At 34.1% G+C, this 16,483-nt stretch overlaps 1 protein-coding gene across 6 annotated transcripts in view; it reads left to right on the top strand.

Moving 5' to 3' along the window:
• The window catches only part of LOC129264688 (uncharacterized), a 39,298-nt gene that overhangs the window by 797 nt on the left and 22,018 nt on the right, over nucleotides 1-16,483 (top strand). For all 6 annotated transcript variants that reach the window (XM_054902604.2, XM_054902603.2, XM_064102316.1 and 3 more), the window contains exons 2-6: nucleotides 4-160; nucleotides 2,282-2,412; nucleotides 5,309-5,400; nucleotides 7,896-8,160; nucleotides 10,037-10,186. In XM_054902604.2, coding sequence (XP_054758579.2) covers nucleotides 40-160; nucleotides 2,282-2,412; nucleotides 5,309-5,400; nucleotides 7,896-8,160; nucleotides 10,037-10,186 — 759 coding nt within the window. In that variant the 5' untranslated portion in view covers nucleotides 4-39. The remainder of the gene's footprint in view (nucleotides 1-3; nucleotides 161-2,281; nucleotides 2,413-5,308; nucleotides 5,401-7,895; nucleotides 8,161-10,036; nucleotides 10,187-16,483) is intronic.

Genomic DNA, 16,483 nt, shown 5'->3' with positions numbered 1-16,483 from the left:
CAGGTGAAGCTGGAGCCTGTGTAGGATTGGGGTGAAGCCATGGCGGGTGATAGCAGGACCCCAGGTCGTGAATCTTGGGTGATTACATTGCGGGTAAAAGCTGGCAATGACCAATGTGCTGACTGTCGTGATTGTGACTGTGAAAAATGCGGTTTTCCAGGTGAGCTTATTAGAAGGATGTTATCAATTACACTGCATGTGTTATCACTGGTATATAACAAGCCTAAGTTGATATATTTTACACATCTATCATCAACCTATACCCTAAGGTAGAGTAATATAGTATCAGTATAGGGTTAGGATATTATAATTGCACACGGAAACAAACACTCTTTATTATCAAGTTCTTTGTTTTAATAAGTAATGCATCTAAACATATATTGCCAATTAATAATTATATAAATTATAATTAATTTGTAAACCCCGACTAGTGAGGAGAGCTTCATAACAGAAATTAGTTTTTCTTTTATTCATCCTCAGGCACTAGTCGGTGGTAATTTCTTCCTCTTGTACATATTCTTGTTGTCTTTTGCCTGGAAATAAAAGAAAATAAATATAAATAAATAAATAAAAGTGGTGATGGTGGTGGTGGTAGTTGTAGTAGTAGTAGTAGTAGTAGTAGTAGAAGTAGGAGTAGTAGTAGGAGTAGTATAGTAGCAGTAGGTAGTAGTAGTAGTAGTAGTAGTAGTAGTAGTAGTAGTAGAAGTAGTAGTAGTAGCAGTAGTATTAGTAGTAGAATTAGTAGTAGTAGTAGAAGTAGTAGGAATAGTATAGTAGTAGTATATGAATATTAATCCTCTTTGTGTATAAGCCTAGTAGTAGCATATTTTTAGGCCATTGAGTAAGTCAAGGAAAGGTTGATGAAGGACATGATATATATAAAAAACAAATAAACATTCAAAAGGTATAGCTAGCTATTAAAAACCAGGAAGTATGATTTCCAATAAATGCGAGTTGATATAATTTTGACAATTCTAACGCGTTATTTTGTAGAGGAGATCGATTGTTGATATATATTTTCCTTGTGATAACTATCCTTTATAACGATGCATACGAAACTATGATCAAGGTATTACGTACATAAAGGAGACTTGCGTATAATGAGAAGATGACTAAACTCAGAACACATGTGCATGAGTTGACAGGCAGAAATAAGTCATATGGCCAAAGTCTATTATCTCTCTCTCTCTTATCATTTTATCGACGTTTTGGTTGTGATCTTTAGAACCCCCGTTTAGCGAGAATTGATTTCAGACGTCACAATTACCCCACATGATGATTGAATTAAACTTTGACGATGTTCTGTTCTGAGTTTGATTTAAAGTTTCATTTAAACCGGAAAATACTATCTTGAACGTTTACTGAAATGTATCGAAATATATATACGAATACAATGAATACAAATGCAAATTCCTGATGGTTGAAACGAGCGCTTTTCTTACATAAATTAATCGTTTACGTAATAAGGGAATGCCCCCATTTTCTGACTATACTAAACAAAAACCGAAGAGGAAGCCTTGGTCAGTACATGGACCTACCCATGGTCAGTGAAACATGTACAAAATGTATGCGGCATTCTAAATTATATAGGCCTACTTGTATTTCCTTTTATGATTAACTTACAGATTTGAAAATATATGATTGGTTTTACCCAATATATATGTATGTGTGTTGGCCGATGATAGTATTTATGTATGATTGTATTCCATGCAGAGTTACAGGGGTGGACATGACAAATTAACAATGCAGATAGAACTTTATTAAAGAATAATCTCCCGCACCCCTCCCATTCTCTTCTGAGTCGGGTACACCAACCCCACCCCGGAGCCAAGTGATATTTACTTGACCTGATTTCTATGAAAACAACTTTTCATTTCTTTTGAAATTTCACCACCATAATAGGTTGAAGAAATGAAAACATGTTGTGTGATATATAATATCATGATTTCATTTCCTTCTCTGTAAATTAAAGGGAATTATCAAGACATAATTTGTTTTTTCGAAGATTACTGTCTTGGAATATTGGCTAGGTTATTTGGTTCTCATTATTTGTAATTATGATTATCATTATGATGATCATTATTGTTATTATTAATATAATTATTGTTGTTATTATTATTATTGTTATTATTATTATTATTAATGTTGTTGTTATTATTATCATTATTATTTTTATTATCAATGTTTCTATAATTAGTTATTATTACTATTATTTACATCATCCTCATTGTTATAATAACTATCATCTCTATCATCATCGTTATTTTCACTTACCGTTTAGATCCTGTTTGGGCGTCGACTGATCTTGGAATAATTATTTGTGATGAATGTAAATCACTTCACGAATCTGTGACAAAAGTAGAATTCAAATCTATCCTGAGTAGCCATGAATGGACCGAAGAAGAATCAACGGTAAGTTATCATTGATTTATCAAAACATGATTAAAATTATTTTATTCAGGTTTATTTTATTCGAGGAAAATGAGCCTTTGATAATTTATAGCGGTACAGCAGAATTATTGAGAAAAAGAGTTCTACAAGAATAACAATTTTACTGCAACTTCTACGTGTATTTCTACTATTACTTGGTACTGTGCTCTTACTGTACTATACTGCCAATACTACAACTATAATTACAACTACATACTTTCTGCTGCTGTTGCTACCACTTATTGCTACACTGCCACCGCCACCGCCACCACCACCACTACCACTACAACCACTACTACTATACTACTACTAAAACTAAAACTACTACTATTACTACTACTATTACTACTACTACTACTACTACTACTACTACTACTACTACTACTACTACTACTACTACTATACTACTGCTGCTGCTGCTGCTACTACTGCTACTACTATACTACTACTACTACTGCTATACTACTACTGAATTACAGTACTACTATACTACACTATACTATACTACTGCTACTACTACTATACTACTACTACTACTACTACTAGTGCACTACTATTATCATTACTACTACTACTACTACGACAACAACAACAACAACAAATACTACTACTTATATTGTGGCAACTATTTTTCATATTGAAACTATACTGGTGGTGCTGCTGCTCCTCATATTGCTCTAATACTGCACCCCTCCTCTTATGTTATATCATCACGGCTGAAGAAATAATAAAATTTACAGTTACATTTACATGTTCAGTCAAAAATATCCTTCAATAGGTCTACAAAAAAACAATTTTGTTCAATTTTTGTTTACAATATCATAAAGACTACACAAGCGATTATTTATTGTGATAGTCGTCTTAAAATCAGTTTCACTTTGATTATTTGGAAAGGGTCATTGACCACTTGGTATTTTATTCATTACAAACTTTTGACAAATATTATTTTCTCCTGTTTGCTTTATTATATGCACGGAACACAATGAATGGCCTCCTGGATATGTAGAGCAGGAAACGAAAGGGGTTTCCCCTTACAATAGTCTCCTATTTACATTGGTCCTCACCGTCCGGCTGTGTAGTCTTACGTTCAGACGGTATCAAATTTCTACTTACTACAAGTCTTTAAAATAAAAGTTTCGTTCTTTTCTTATAAGAAAATAAAATCCAGATTTATCCAGTCCATACGGTAAACTGTTCCAACACGAAACAAAGAAAAATAAAATATAAGAAGGAGGAGAGGAGTGTGGATAGTGAATTTCTACTCAAACTGCAGAGCGATAGGCCTAGACAGTGACTGGTAAAAAAACCGTTGTGTAAAAAACACTGCAAAGCGATTGAAAGGGTCTACATGCATTTGCTTTCTATTGGATCTCTCCATTTCCACAGATATTATTAATGTATTTCTCCTATGATTTGTTATGTTTACTCATAGAAAAGAGATATAATGTAATGTATATATCTTGTTTTATATTGTTTATATGATTACATATGCAATGTCATTGTAATATTCACTTTATCTGTTGGAAATGAATAAGCAAGAATTTGATATATGATTAATAAAAGAAGAGTTCATTTAACCGTTATAGAAATTTAAAGAACATAATATGATATTCAGATCACTGCGATTCTGCAGAGAAAACTACAAAGATACAAAAATTTATTATGGAATTCATACCTCAGCTAAAGTTTGTTTTTTCGTAGTAGTTTATCGTCAGATGCATGCAAGCTTTTCAAATATATATTCATAAGATACATTCTGTATAAATCTTAATTTCCAGCTCAGCTTCCGCAAACTGACTTTCTCGAACACATTTTCAATTCAAAAGATATGTTTTTCTCATTCATTTTCAATTTGCAGGATATTACTTTTTTGGTAAATGTATTTGTTCATTCTTTAGACATATAGAAACGTACTCAATCGTACATGATTAATCGAATAAAATCGTCACGCTTAAAGGGATTGATTGTTGCAAATACAAGTATCGTTAGAATTTCAGCCAGTTTATTATAGCATATTAAAGGACAAGTCCACCCCAACAAAAAGTTGATTTGAATAAAAAGAGAAAAATCAAACAAGCATAACACTGAAAATTTCATCAAAATCGGATATAAAATAAGAAAGTTATGACATTTTAAAGTTTCGCTTAATTTCACAAAACAGTTATATGCACATTCTGGCTGGTATGCAAATGAGGAGACTATGACGTCATCCACTCACTATTTATTTTGTATTTTATTATATGAATTATGAAATTTTCTCCTCATTGTCAAGTGATACAACGATTAATTCCTCCCTGAACATGTGGAATTAGCATTGTTTGATACTATATGGTTCAGTCAAGTTGGTCCTTATTGTCAAATCTATACAAAATGAAATAATGTATAATTCAAACAATAAAAAACAAAAGAAATAGTGAGTGATGGACATCATCGACTGACTCAACTAGTTGTGCATATCACTGTTTTGTGAAAAATAAGCGCAACTTTAAAATGTCATAACTTTCTTATGTTACATCCGATTTCGATGAAATTTTCAGCACTATGCTAGTTTGATTTCTCTCTATTTATTCGAGTCAGCATTTTCCTGGAGTGGACTTGACCTTTAACATTCGATGTGAAGTTGTATGACTGTGGCTGGAATATATTCCGTCGATCTATTTACTCTCCTATTTCTCGTCCCCTATTATATGGTATTATGGTAGATTCCCTATGCATCGATTCATTTAAAAGTTTAGATGTTTAACTATAATTATAAGGAAATTCCACATCACTTTATAAAATAACCGTACCTAACTTTTATCGGTAATTGTAACATAGTGCTGCATATTTATCCATCCTTTAATTCATTAACCATAATATTTTGAACTCTATTATGTAGAAAATGGAGGCGACATGCAATAAGGAAATGAACGAGATTTATGAAAAACGAGCACCACCTGGATATCAGAAACCAACAAGATGCTTCAACAGGTAAATAGCCCAACCCCCACCCTCCATTGCACCAATTACAAGCCCCCCCCCCCCCCCCACGTCAACTCCCTATCTGGGACCCATTTCACGAAGAATGGAAACTTTGACATTAATAACTAAAAAGGGAAACTTAAATTTGATTGGCTCCTGATCCCTGTTATCAAAGTAGTTGTCATGATTATGAGGTTGCCTTATGCCTTATTCACTCTGAAAAAAAAATATTGGGTAAAAGTAATCCATGAGGGTAATTATATTGTGTCCAACCAACATTGGGCATTTTTATTTATCCAGTGTGATGTAAATTATGCCCATTCTAAAGTAATTGCTTATTTTTTTAACCTTACTGGGAAATATGCTTCCCGCATTAGGTAAAATACTACCCCAAATTGGTTGGACACAATTTATAATTACCCTCGTTATGGTAAAACTTTTACCCAATATTTTTTACGGTGTAGTAATCTTAATTCCCCGGACATCTCTTGGGGCGGAGTAACTCACCCCGACCATATTGATAGACATGTCGCTTATTTTGTTTTATTTTACGTTAGAGAGAAACAAAGAAGTGATCAACTATATCACTAAAAATATCAATATCCCTGTGCGTCTAATGTTTGGTATCATTTCTACTTCATTTATTCCAATTTAATTGACAATCGCAAATACACCTTAATAATTGCCCTTTTTTTCAATATTCGTTCATTGAATATATACGAATGGAAAATCCTGCAATGATTATTCAACTTTCCGTATTGTAATTTTGTGTAATTGCTCTTTTAGCCAGTGTCTGAATGTGTAAATCACAGTTGTGAAATCAAGGTCCTAAAATTGTACTATTTCTTCATGTCGTAACGTAGCCTTTGAGAAGTAAGGCAAATATAAAACGTTTCCTGGTTATATAGTAAGAAAATAAGGAAATTAGGACCACATTACTCCAATCACAGAGATTGATCATAGGGTGATGGTTGTGATTGATTTCACACAACCTTATCAATGCAACCATTCGTGAAATCAATATTAAGATCAATTGTAACCAGGACGAGATGTTGTGCTGGATTTGTAAATTTATATTGGTTTACAAACGTATATGTTCTCTATTCGTAATATTAACGGGTATAAGTCAAGAAAACCATTTGCATTATAGGTTACACACGTGACTTCATGACTTTGAATTTGTTTATAGCAAAAATTGAGTCAAATTACCAACTTTCATGGGCTTAATATGATATGTACATACTTATTATTGTTGTTACATTTATCATTGTATCCATTATCATAAAATACATTTTCATTTTGTTGTTATTATTATTATTAGTAGTAGTAGTATTATTAGTATTATTATTATCACTAATACTACTACTATTATTATTATCATTATTATATTATCATTATTAATATTATTATTATTATTATTGTCATTACCTTCAATTCTTAAATTTATTTCAAGATTTCTTCATTCACTTCAATTCTACCTGCAGGAGTTACACACTTCCATTTATGATTTCTGTGAACGATATTGAGAGTTATGTTTTCATTATTAGATAGTATTATGTTCTGAAGTGATTTATCTATGTTTTCTAGTTCATGTGAAAATTTTGATGGCTCTCGGAGAAAAGTAAGGGCGTCCAAAAGCCAATATTCTTATGGAATTACCCAGATTTTGATTTTGTTGTTTCGCTTAAATTTAACAAAGTCATGTAGTCCCCGTGTAAATGAACTATATAGACAGATATCGAATAAGAAAAACACCATGCTGGATTAACCAAATAGACTTGTACACCAGTCTCATATTTCACACATAAGCCTATGTTTTTGTTGAAGGGAAATTGATCATTTTAAAACAGGAAGTATCGATGTATGGATGATGACCCTTTTATCTAACAAACAAGGGCGTTTGTCCTGAGAGAGAGAGAAGGAGAAAGAGAAAGAGAGGGGGAGAAGGTCGTAGTGGGGGTGATAGACACTAATGTGACAGACGGGCAGAGGAGGAGGGGACCAAAAGAGACGTACATTTAAATAAAAATCATTTAAAAGAGCGGCAGATAACGCAGGTTAAAAAATAAAAGTAAATTTCCTTAGAATTATAGAACCATACAAAATATCATTTTGGACCAATAGCGTAATGAGCCAAACATTTTGAGGGGGTCAGATATGACGTATGGGACAAAATTTATAAAAAGTTGCGAGCGAGCAAACATTTCGATTTTTTTTACAAAAATCAAATTTTGTGATAGATTTGGACATAATATCCAGAAGGTAATTTCATATTTCACCCTTCTCTCTTTCCTTTTCTCTTTTTTTATTGGTCGTTAAATTGTGTTGGAGGCAAGGTCCTGAGAAACTACTTAATTAGCATTAATCAATTTGATTTGTAAGTCCTGCCTAACAAAATTAATAATTGATAACAAAAATTAATATTATCCACGAGCTATTAATGATAGATGGAAAGTAACAGCTTACAGTGAATAAAAACTTTTTTTTTCCACTTTCTATTGAAGGGCTTTTCGGGAACACTGGCTGGTATCTAAATACATCAAACGTCATTTCATGGCTGTGGAGAAGGAGTCTCTATTCCCTAAACTACCAAGTAGAACAGAGAACATCTCAACCAGTGTTCCAGCATACCTGAAGATAGGAAAGAAGACAGGTTATCTTTGGAAACGAGGACGGGATGACGACATGTTCCAGAAGAGATGGTTTGAATTCAGCATTGGCAGTCAGTCTGGTATGCGGGCCTCACTGGTTTACTACACGGATGCAAATGTAAGTTTCCTTTTGAATTTTTATTCTTTATTTTTAATTTTTTATTTGACGATACTTAGGTTGAGTTGCAACTGGTGCAATGAACATTCAGATTTTGAAAGTTAAAAAAAAATAGTTTGTGGCTTAATACTCTAAGCATTAAACCTTGATTATGCTTGTGCCTTTGTTTTGCAGTTGTTTATTCGAATTTAAGTGATAAAAACGAAAGGAAATATATTTTGCCTTCATTTATTGGATAACATGAAGTTTGAAACAGACAAGATTTATTGCATCACAATCAGTGGCGTACCGTGGGTCACGGCATTGGGGGGGGGGGGCACCAGCAAACATTTTGAGTCACTTAAAGAGCGCGCGAAGTGCGCTCAGTTGCCAGGTATACTGACATAATAGAGACATTTTTAGGACAGTGTCATTAAACGGATATGTATCTCACTGATCACATAATGCGAGCGCGAAGCGCGAGCTGAATTTTTTTTGAAATTCAGACCTAAAAAGGACATTATAAGCAAATTCTTGTAATCATAATACATACCTGTCTCGCTAAACAAACCATGCGAGCGCGAAGCGCGAGCTGAAATATTTGTATATATTGACCCCAAACAGGGACATTTTAAGGACTATATTTTAGGAATCCATTAAGAGTATACATATCTCCTTATAGTCATCTATTGTGAGTGCCAATCTCTTGCTGATTTTGTTAGAATAATATACATCTAAACACATGAAGCACTTTTTGTAATCATTGTAATCATGGTTAACATACGCATCTCACTAATCAAATATTGCGAGCGCGAAGCGCGAGCTGAAAATTTAGGAAATTCAGACCTGAAGAGGGACATTTTAAGGCTTGTTTGTAGGAATTCACGAAGATCATACGTATTTCACTAACAAAAATATGTGAGCGCGAAGCGCAAGCTTAAATTTTTTGCATATCATTGACCCAAAACAGGGATATAAGGACTATTTTTTCAAGGAATCCATTAAGAGTACATATCTCACCATAGTCATCTAATGCGAGTGCCAAACGCATGCTGATCTTGTTAGAATTACATGTAAATGACACATGAAGCACTTTTTGTAGTCATTATCATATACGCATCTCACTAACCAAATGATGCGAGCGCGAAGCGCAAGCTGAAAATTTTTGATATTCAGATCAGAAAAAGGGACATTTTAACGACTGATTTTGGGAATTCATGAAGAACAGACATATCTCACCAATCCACGAATGCGAACGTAAGCACGGACAGGAAATGGTTTATATTAAGACCTTAAAATGGGGCAATCACTTTAAGTAGTCATGAAATAGAAGCATATGTCACTACATAAACAATAATAATTCGAAGTGCGAGGAAATATATTTGGTGTATATTGACTTGAAAACGGGAGGTTTTAGTACAACAGGATTATATATCTTGTTAAACATACAATGCGAGCACCAGGAACAATGAAGACATAGGCCCTGCGCAAATTATGTTTCATAAAGTTATAATTTTGTTTTAATGTAATATAACATAACATAATTATAACATAATATAACATTATAATTAACAATAATTTCTTCTTTCCCCACTACGTTTCTTTCCCTTTCTCCCTCTTTTTCTCCTTTTACCCGTTTTTTTTTTTTTGGCCAGCCGATTGGGGGGGCACGTGCCCCCCATGCCCCCCCGTAGTTACGCCACTGATCACAATATCTCAATTAAAATTCTACATAAAATTGCTTGACCAAGTATTTGTATTCAAGTAATTTGTAAAGTATAAACTGTGTGCTATAATCCTACTAATCTGATTTAAAATAATCAATTAAAAAAACATCGATGAGTTCGTATGTCAATATGCATTTATCTCCCTTTTTTCTTGAAATATCACATTTCAGAAGCAGAATCTTCGAGGAGATGTGAGTCTGAAGGATGTACATGTATGCCTTGCTTCAGAAGATAAGATACGCCATCCTAACGGTTTACAGTTCATTATAGAAGAAGAGAGTAAAGTCAGGATGATTTACCTGTATGCCGACCTCGAGAAGGTAAGAGTCTTTTATTATCACTAAAAAAAATTTCGATTTCAACTATCGCTTATATAGTTGAGTTGAATTGAGTTTAGATGAGTTCTGTTGAGTCTAGTTGAATCAAGGTGAGTTGAGTTGAGATGAGTTGATTTGAGTTCAATCGTGTTAAACTGAGTTGAGTTTAGGTTAGTTTGAGTTAAAAGTTATATTTGGTTCGGAACGGTTGGTTACGTTTATTCAGTTTATAGGTTAATTAAATTATTTTTTTTCTCCTGAGATTATTTGAATTGGGTTGCGTTTGAGTTGGTTTCGTTAAGTTTTTCCTCTGTTAGTTTAGTTCAGTTTTGTTGAGTTGACTTCAGTTAAGGTTGGTTTGGATTAGATCGGATTGGTTGGTTTAATTTAGTTGAATCAAGTTAAGTTAAGTTTAGTTTAGTATATTTCCAGGTTTTATGTCAAATAAAAAAAAAGCACCGCAAGAGACCTATACAAATGGTTGCAATAAATGATTACCCCAGAATTATAAGGCAAATGATAACAAAGTTGTATACATAGATAGTGTATACTCTACTATCTGACTATAGTGGTAAAGTAGAAACAGACGCGTTTTGTCTGATAATTTTATGAAGAGAGTATATGCGCTAAGTCTGACGATTTATCTGACAAGTCCCTAGATTTGTCCGACAGTTGCCATAGTAACAACGATTCTCAGCCAATCAAAATCAAGGAAAGTTGTCAGATCTGACAAAAAAATGTTGATGGAACGCCCCCCCCAGATGTCGTGACTACGAACGGAGGTATCCTGTCCCATCCGCCTGTCATTGTCATAAACTGAATACAAGATAGTCACGACTGCCACGAACTGTTATTTTTTATGATGATAAGGATTACCCCGTTCATTCTACGTCACTATTCCACTGTTTTAATTGAAGTTTACCAATCATATTTGAACATGTCATGTTTGTCATGTTTTAATGATTTATTTTTTTTCCAATTCCCTGGTCAAGCTGACCGGATATTTTGTGTCTTGTAACAACACTGGCTAGACAGTATGAGGTGTTACTGGAAATTTATGCTGTCGATTCCAAATCAAGACCCAACATCAAGTGAAAGTCATTTCTTTAACGCAACTTTATGTAACTGACTTGCGTTCATTTGCAGCCAAACTTTCTTGCAACTCCCAGTTAAAAAAAAACAAAAAAAAACAAACAAACAACGGAAGTAATGGTTACTGAGGACATAGGATCCAGAGGCGGGGTCCCAGTGCCCTTCTTTTGCACGGTGGAGGATCATTCGTGACCGGGGGGGGGGGGGTGGTCCCCGGCAATTGATCTGCGAATGGTGTACTATTGCAAAGGACATGGGTAAACGAAACTGACTTTAATTAAAAGAAAACTTAATGAAATCGATTTTCAGGTTAACAGGATAATGGATTGTTATTTATGCACTTAGCTATGATTTATTTTGGATGATACTAAAGTATTTTCCTGTACTCAGGAATGTGGCTTTATAGAAGCCGGGTCAAGCAAACTTTCGGCGTGAAAAGACAGTCCACATCAAGCATTTATTCTCCAATTCTTGACATGAACTTAAACAATAATTAAAGGGTTTGTGATTTATCACAGCTTCCATTATCCATCGCTGTATTGTCTACAAAATGATCGTATCAATTAATACTTGATTGCGTGCCATGCAGTTTTATTTTGTTTCCCTTTTCCGCTCCGAGTCGAAACCTCGTCAAAAACAATTCTTAGAATCATTTTATATTTTTAATGTTTCCTATTTTCACTTTCGCCCAGCAAAGAAGGGATATTGGTGTTTTTTTAATACCGTATAGACTTTTGGGAATATTTGATTAATTTTAGGTTAGTCAATGACGTAAATAATCAAAATATCACTCCTTCATTTTAAAGCAACCACCATCATTTTTTCATTTCTGTATATTATATTTTTTGTGTTTTGCTTTACATTGTAACTTTTGTTAAATTTTGGAATAAAAAAGAATAAATGCAATCAACCAAGCAATCAATCAATCAGTGAGAAAGCTAATGATGCTTTCATATTATTTCAATATTACAAGAACGATCATTGGTATTTCATTTTCGATTGATAATTACCAACATATTTTCGAGTATGAGGCTTTTCATTTTTTTCATCATTTTATTGTATGAAAAGCAATAATCGAACAGTGTGAAAAAAAACAATACATGTACATTTTATACATTGAATAATACATAATAAAGGAGAGCCAATGACATGGTCACATTACTGACGCAAGCTGGGCAGATTAAACATCATATACAGTTACATGAAATACCTAAAGAGTTACCAAAATGAAAATATATTCATAATCAAATGAGATAACTCATGATGTAAAATTCGGTGAAAATACTAGGTGTTTATCATCGAGTTGATTTATCTCAAGGTATTGGATTGTTAGAATCTGTCAGATAAAAAAAATAACAATTGAATAGCTTTACATTTAAAAATATGAGATATGCAGCAAAAATAAGGGGGTCGGTGGCATCACACGTTCATTATTTTATTTGTATTTTATCATTTCAAATATGAAATATTTAATTTTCCTCCAATATTATTAAATATGGCGTATAGGTAGGTGGAGGGTGACCACTTCTATAATTGTCCAAGAAGTAAACAAACAAAGGAGATACATGAGAAAGAAGGGAGAAAGGGTAGAAGAGGAAAAGGAGAGTCGGACATAGAGAAGTCTGGTTCGTGTAACTATATAATCTTCCTATTATTTTATTTGAGAAAAAAAATGCCATCACAAGTCATTGAGCTAGTCTTGTCGTACTGCTCCCTGTCAACCCCCACCCAAAAAAAATACCATACATGAATAAAATAAATAAATACAGTGTAAATAAATGAATAAATAAATAAATAAAATAAAATGAAATTTAAAAAAATAAAATATTTATAGATACGACCAGTGGCGTAACTACGGGGGGGGGGGGGGGCATGGGGGTGCCCCCAATCGGCTGGCCAAAAAAAAAAGACGAGGGGAAAGAAAAAAGAGGGAGAAAAAAGGAGAGGCGTAGTAGAGGAAGAAGAAACTAGTGTATATTCTATTATATTAAGTTATATATATTATATTATTTAATAATATGTATATTATATTACATAAATATTTTTTTCATAACTTTATGAAACATATTTTGCTGAGGGCCTATGACATTGTGTTCATCATTCCTGGTGCTCGCAATTTCGGTTTAATGAAATATATAATCCTGTTGTACTAAAACATCCCGTTTTCAATACAACATATACATTTATTTCCTCGCACTTCCAGTTATTGTTTTATGTAGTGACTTGCTTCTCTTTCATGACTACTAAAAGAGATTGCCCCCTTTTAAAGTCTGAATATAAAATATTCCCAGTTAGTGCTTACGTTCGCATTAGTGGATTGGTGAGATATGTCTGCTTTTCATGAATTCCTGAAAACAGTCCTTAAAATTTTCCCTTTACTGGTCTGAATACTCTATCAGAAATTTTCAGCTCACGCTTCGCGCTCGCATCATTTAGTAAGTGAAATACGTATGGTCTTAGTGAATTTTTACAAACAAGCCTGAGAATGCCCCTCTTCAGGTCTGATATTAAAAATTTCAGCTCGCGCTTCGCGCTCGCAGTATTTGATTAGTGAGATACATATAATTATGATTACAATGAGTACAAAAAGTGCTTCATGTGTTTAGGTGTAATTCTTACAAAATCAGCAAGCGCTTGACGCACGCATTAGATGACTGGTGAGATATGTATGCTCTTCATTAATTCCTAAAAACTATAGTCCTTTTGTCCCTGTTTTGGGTTAATAAATACAAAAATTTCAGCTCGCGCTTCGCGCTCGCATTGTTTGTTTAGTGAGACAGGTACATATCATGATTACAAAAAATTGCTTATCTCCCTTTTTTTTAGGTCTGAATGTCAAAAATTTTCGGCTCGCACTTCGCGCTCGCATTATTTAATCAGTGAGATACATATCTGTTTAATTACATAGTCCTTAAAATGATTCTATTATGTCAGTATACCTGGCAATTGAGCGCGCTTCGCGCGCCCAGTAAGTGACTCAAAATTTTTGCTGGTGCCCCCCCCCATGCCGTGACCCACGGTACGCCATGTATACGACATTTGATAAATATAAAGGATAAAAATTTAAATGAGGGAGCGAGGTGGCTCAGTCGTTAAAGCGTCTTCCTGTCGAACCAAAGGTCATGGATTCGAGTCCACCCGGGCAGATGAATGAAGCCTATACGTCGTGTGTATAACGAGCCTCCCTCCCCTGTTCCATATATGCAGGCTATATGTTACGGATAGGATGTTATATGGAGGCCCTGTGTAGAAGATAGTCACCACATTTGCACGTTAAGAACCCACATCACTGCACTATCTGTGTAAAGGTAGGGGGAAGAAAACACCGGTGTAGTGGCCCACCTGCACTCCCCCGATCCAGGGCCCTGGGAACGATTTTATTTTACTGATATAACCGATTTACCGATATAAATTTGAAGAGCCAAAAAAAAAGGGGGGGGGGGTACTACAAATGGAGATCATATTGTTCCCGAGAAGTTTGAAAAGGAAGAAAAAAGGGGTTTTTACTACAAAACAGAGATCAAATTGCTCCCGATAAATTTGAAAAGGTTGTCACTTCAAAAATAATGGAGATGAAAGTGGTCCCCAGAAAAAAAAGGTTGTAACTACAAAACGGGTGTCATGTTGGTTACATTTTCAATTTTTACACATCTTCCAGAATACCTGGGGGTGCGCACCCCCACTACCCAGGGCCACGCCACGATCAGATATATCGTAAGGATAGACCTGTGGGTCAAATAGAGATCAAATTGCTCCCGAGGATTTGAAAAGGTTGTCACTTCAAAAATAATGGAGATAAAAGTGGTCCCCAGAAAAAAAAGGTTGTCACTACAAAACGGGTGTCATTTTGGTTACATTTTCAAGTTTTACACATCTTCCAGAATACCTTGGGGTGCTGCCTATGGAAAATAATACACTCAGCACCCCCAAGCCCAGAAAATTTTTGGGGGTGCGCACCCCCACTTCCCAGGGCCACGCCCCGATCAGATATATCGGAAGGATAGACCTGTGGGTCATAGTAATTCAGTTCGCTTTTCGCCTCCCAGGCTCAGTTGACGCCAAACAAGTAATGATAACTATAATAGTAATCTTATCACACTTTCCTCTTCTTTAAGTAGCCAAAAATGAAACTACAACAAAGAAAACCAAAACTATGCCATTTCCTTTGATTCTGAGCTGATAATTATTGCTGTTTTAGGAAAATGCACTGGTTATTTCCGTTGGATAAATACATATCTTTGGAATTTATTTTAAGTGTGTTGATAATCTTTTTGTTTTTAGTACTATTTACGTCGACATTTTATCTTTGGTTTTCTCTTTTTTTTTCTTTCCTGTTATAGGGCATGTTAAGCACATTTTTATTTCATTGAATATGGCACCCAATGACGATCGGGTATACATTGCATTGTTTTTAGTTTTGCTTGTTATTTTTGTTTTTGTGTTTACCTTTTGAATCAAAAGTACTTTGGGTTGTTTGGGGTAATTTGAGCATCGCATTTTTTTTTTTACTTCCACTGATATTTACCGAATTGTGAAGATTATCTACGCTCTCAGGACTTTAACTAAGAACCTTTTCTTTGGTTAGGAAATATTCCTTTCGAATTAAGTGTAATTTCGTTTTAACGAACAGTTTGTATGTTTTCCATTGACCCCTTTCATCCAGAGTAAAAAAAGAAAACATTTATGATATAACATATAACAAATAAGATTCAAACGACGTTGGTATGTTCATATCCTAACCAACCTTTACAGGACCTAAGTTTTTTTTTTTTCTAGGATAGGGAACGGCACCATTTTACCATTGCATGTTTAACAAGATTTCACAATAGGGTTTTTTCTGAACATCTGAACATATATGTTTTTATTTTCATTTTCATTACTTTTATCATGACATAGTACTCTGGGTTTCCAGGTTTTTTTTTCAATATATCGACAAATTTCAGTGAAGTTAATTGAATACAATTAAACGAAATACCTAAATGTGGTTCTACAATATCCAAATTATTAGAATAAGTCTGCTATATATGTGACATGATGAATAACGATCGGGATTAACACTGAATAACTTGAAAAGTATTCGTAATCATCAGTGATAATCATACCAAGGTCAACTTAGTACCAATACATTTAAGGAAATTATCTATTTCTTGTTCATAAAACCCTTTTAACAGCTTCCTTACTCCAATATAGCTTAACAATGCAGAGAAT

Source organism: Lytechinus pictus, chromosome 7 (assembly GCF_037042905.1).
Source record: "Lytechinus pictus isolate F3 Inbred chromosome 7, Lp3.0, whole genome shotgun sequence".
NCBI lineage: Eukaryota > Metazoa > Echinodermata > Echinoidea > Temnopleuroida > Toxopneustidae > Lytechinus > Lytechinus pictus.
This window is presented reverse-complemented; position numbering and strand designations above follow the sequence as displayed.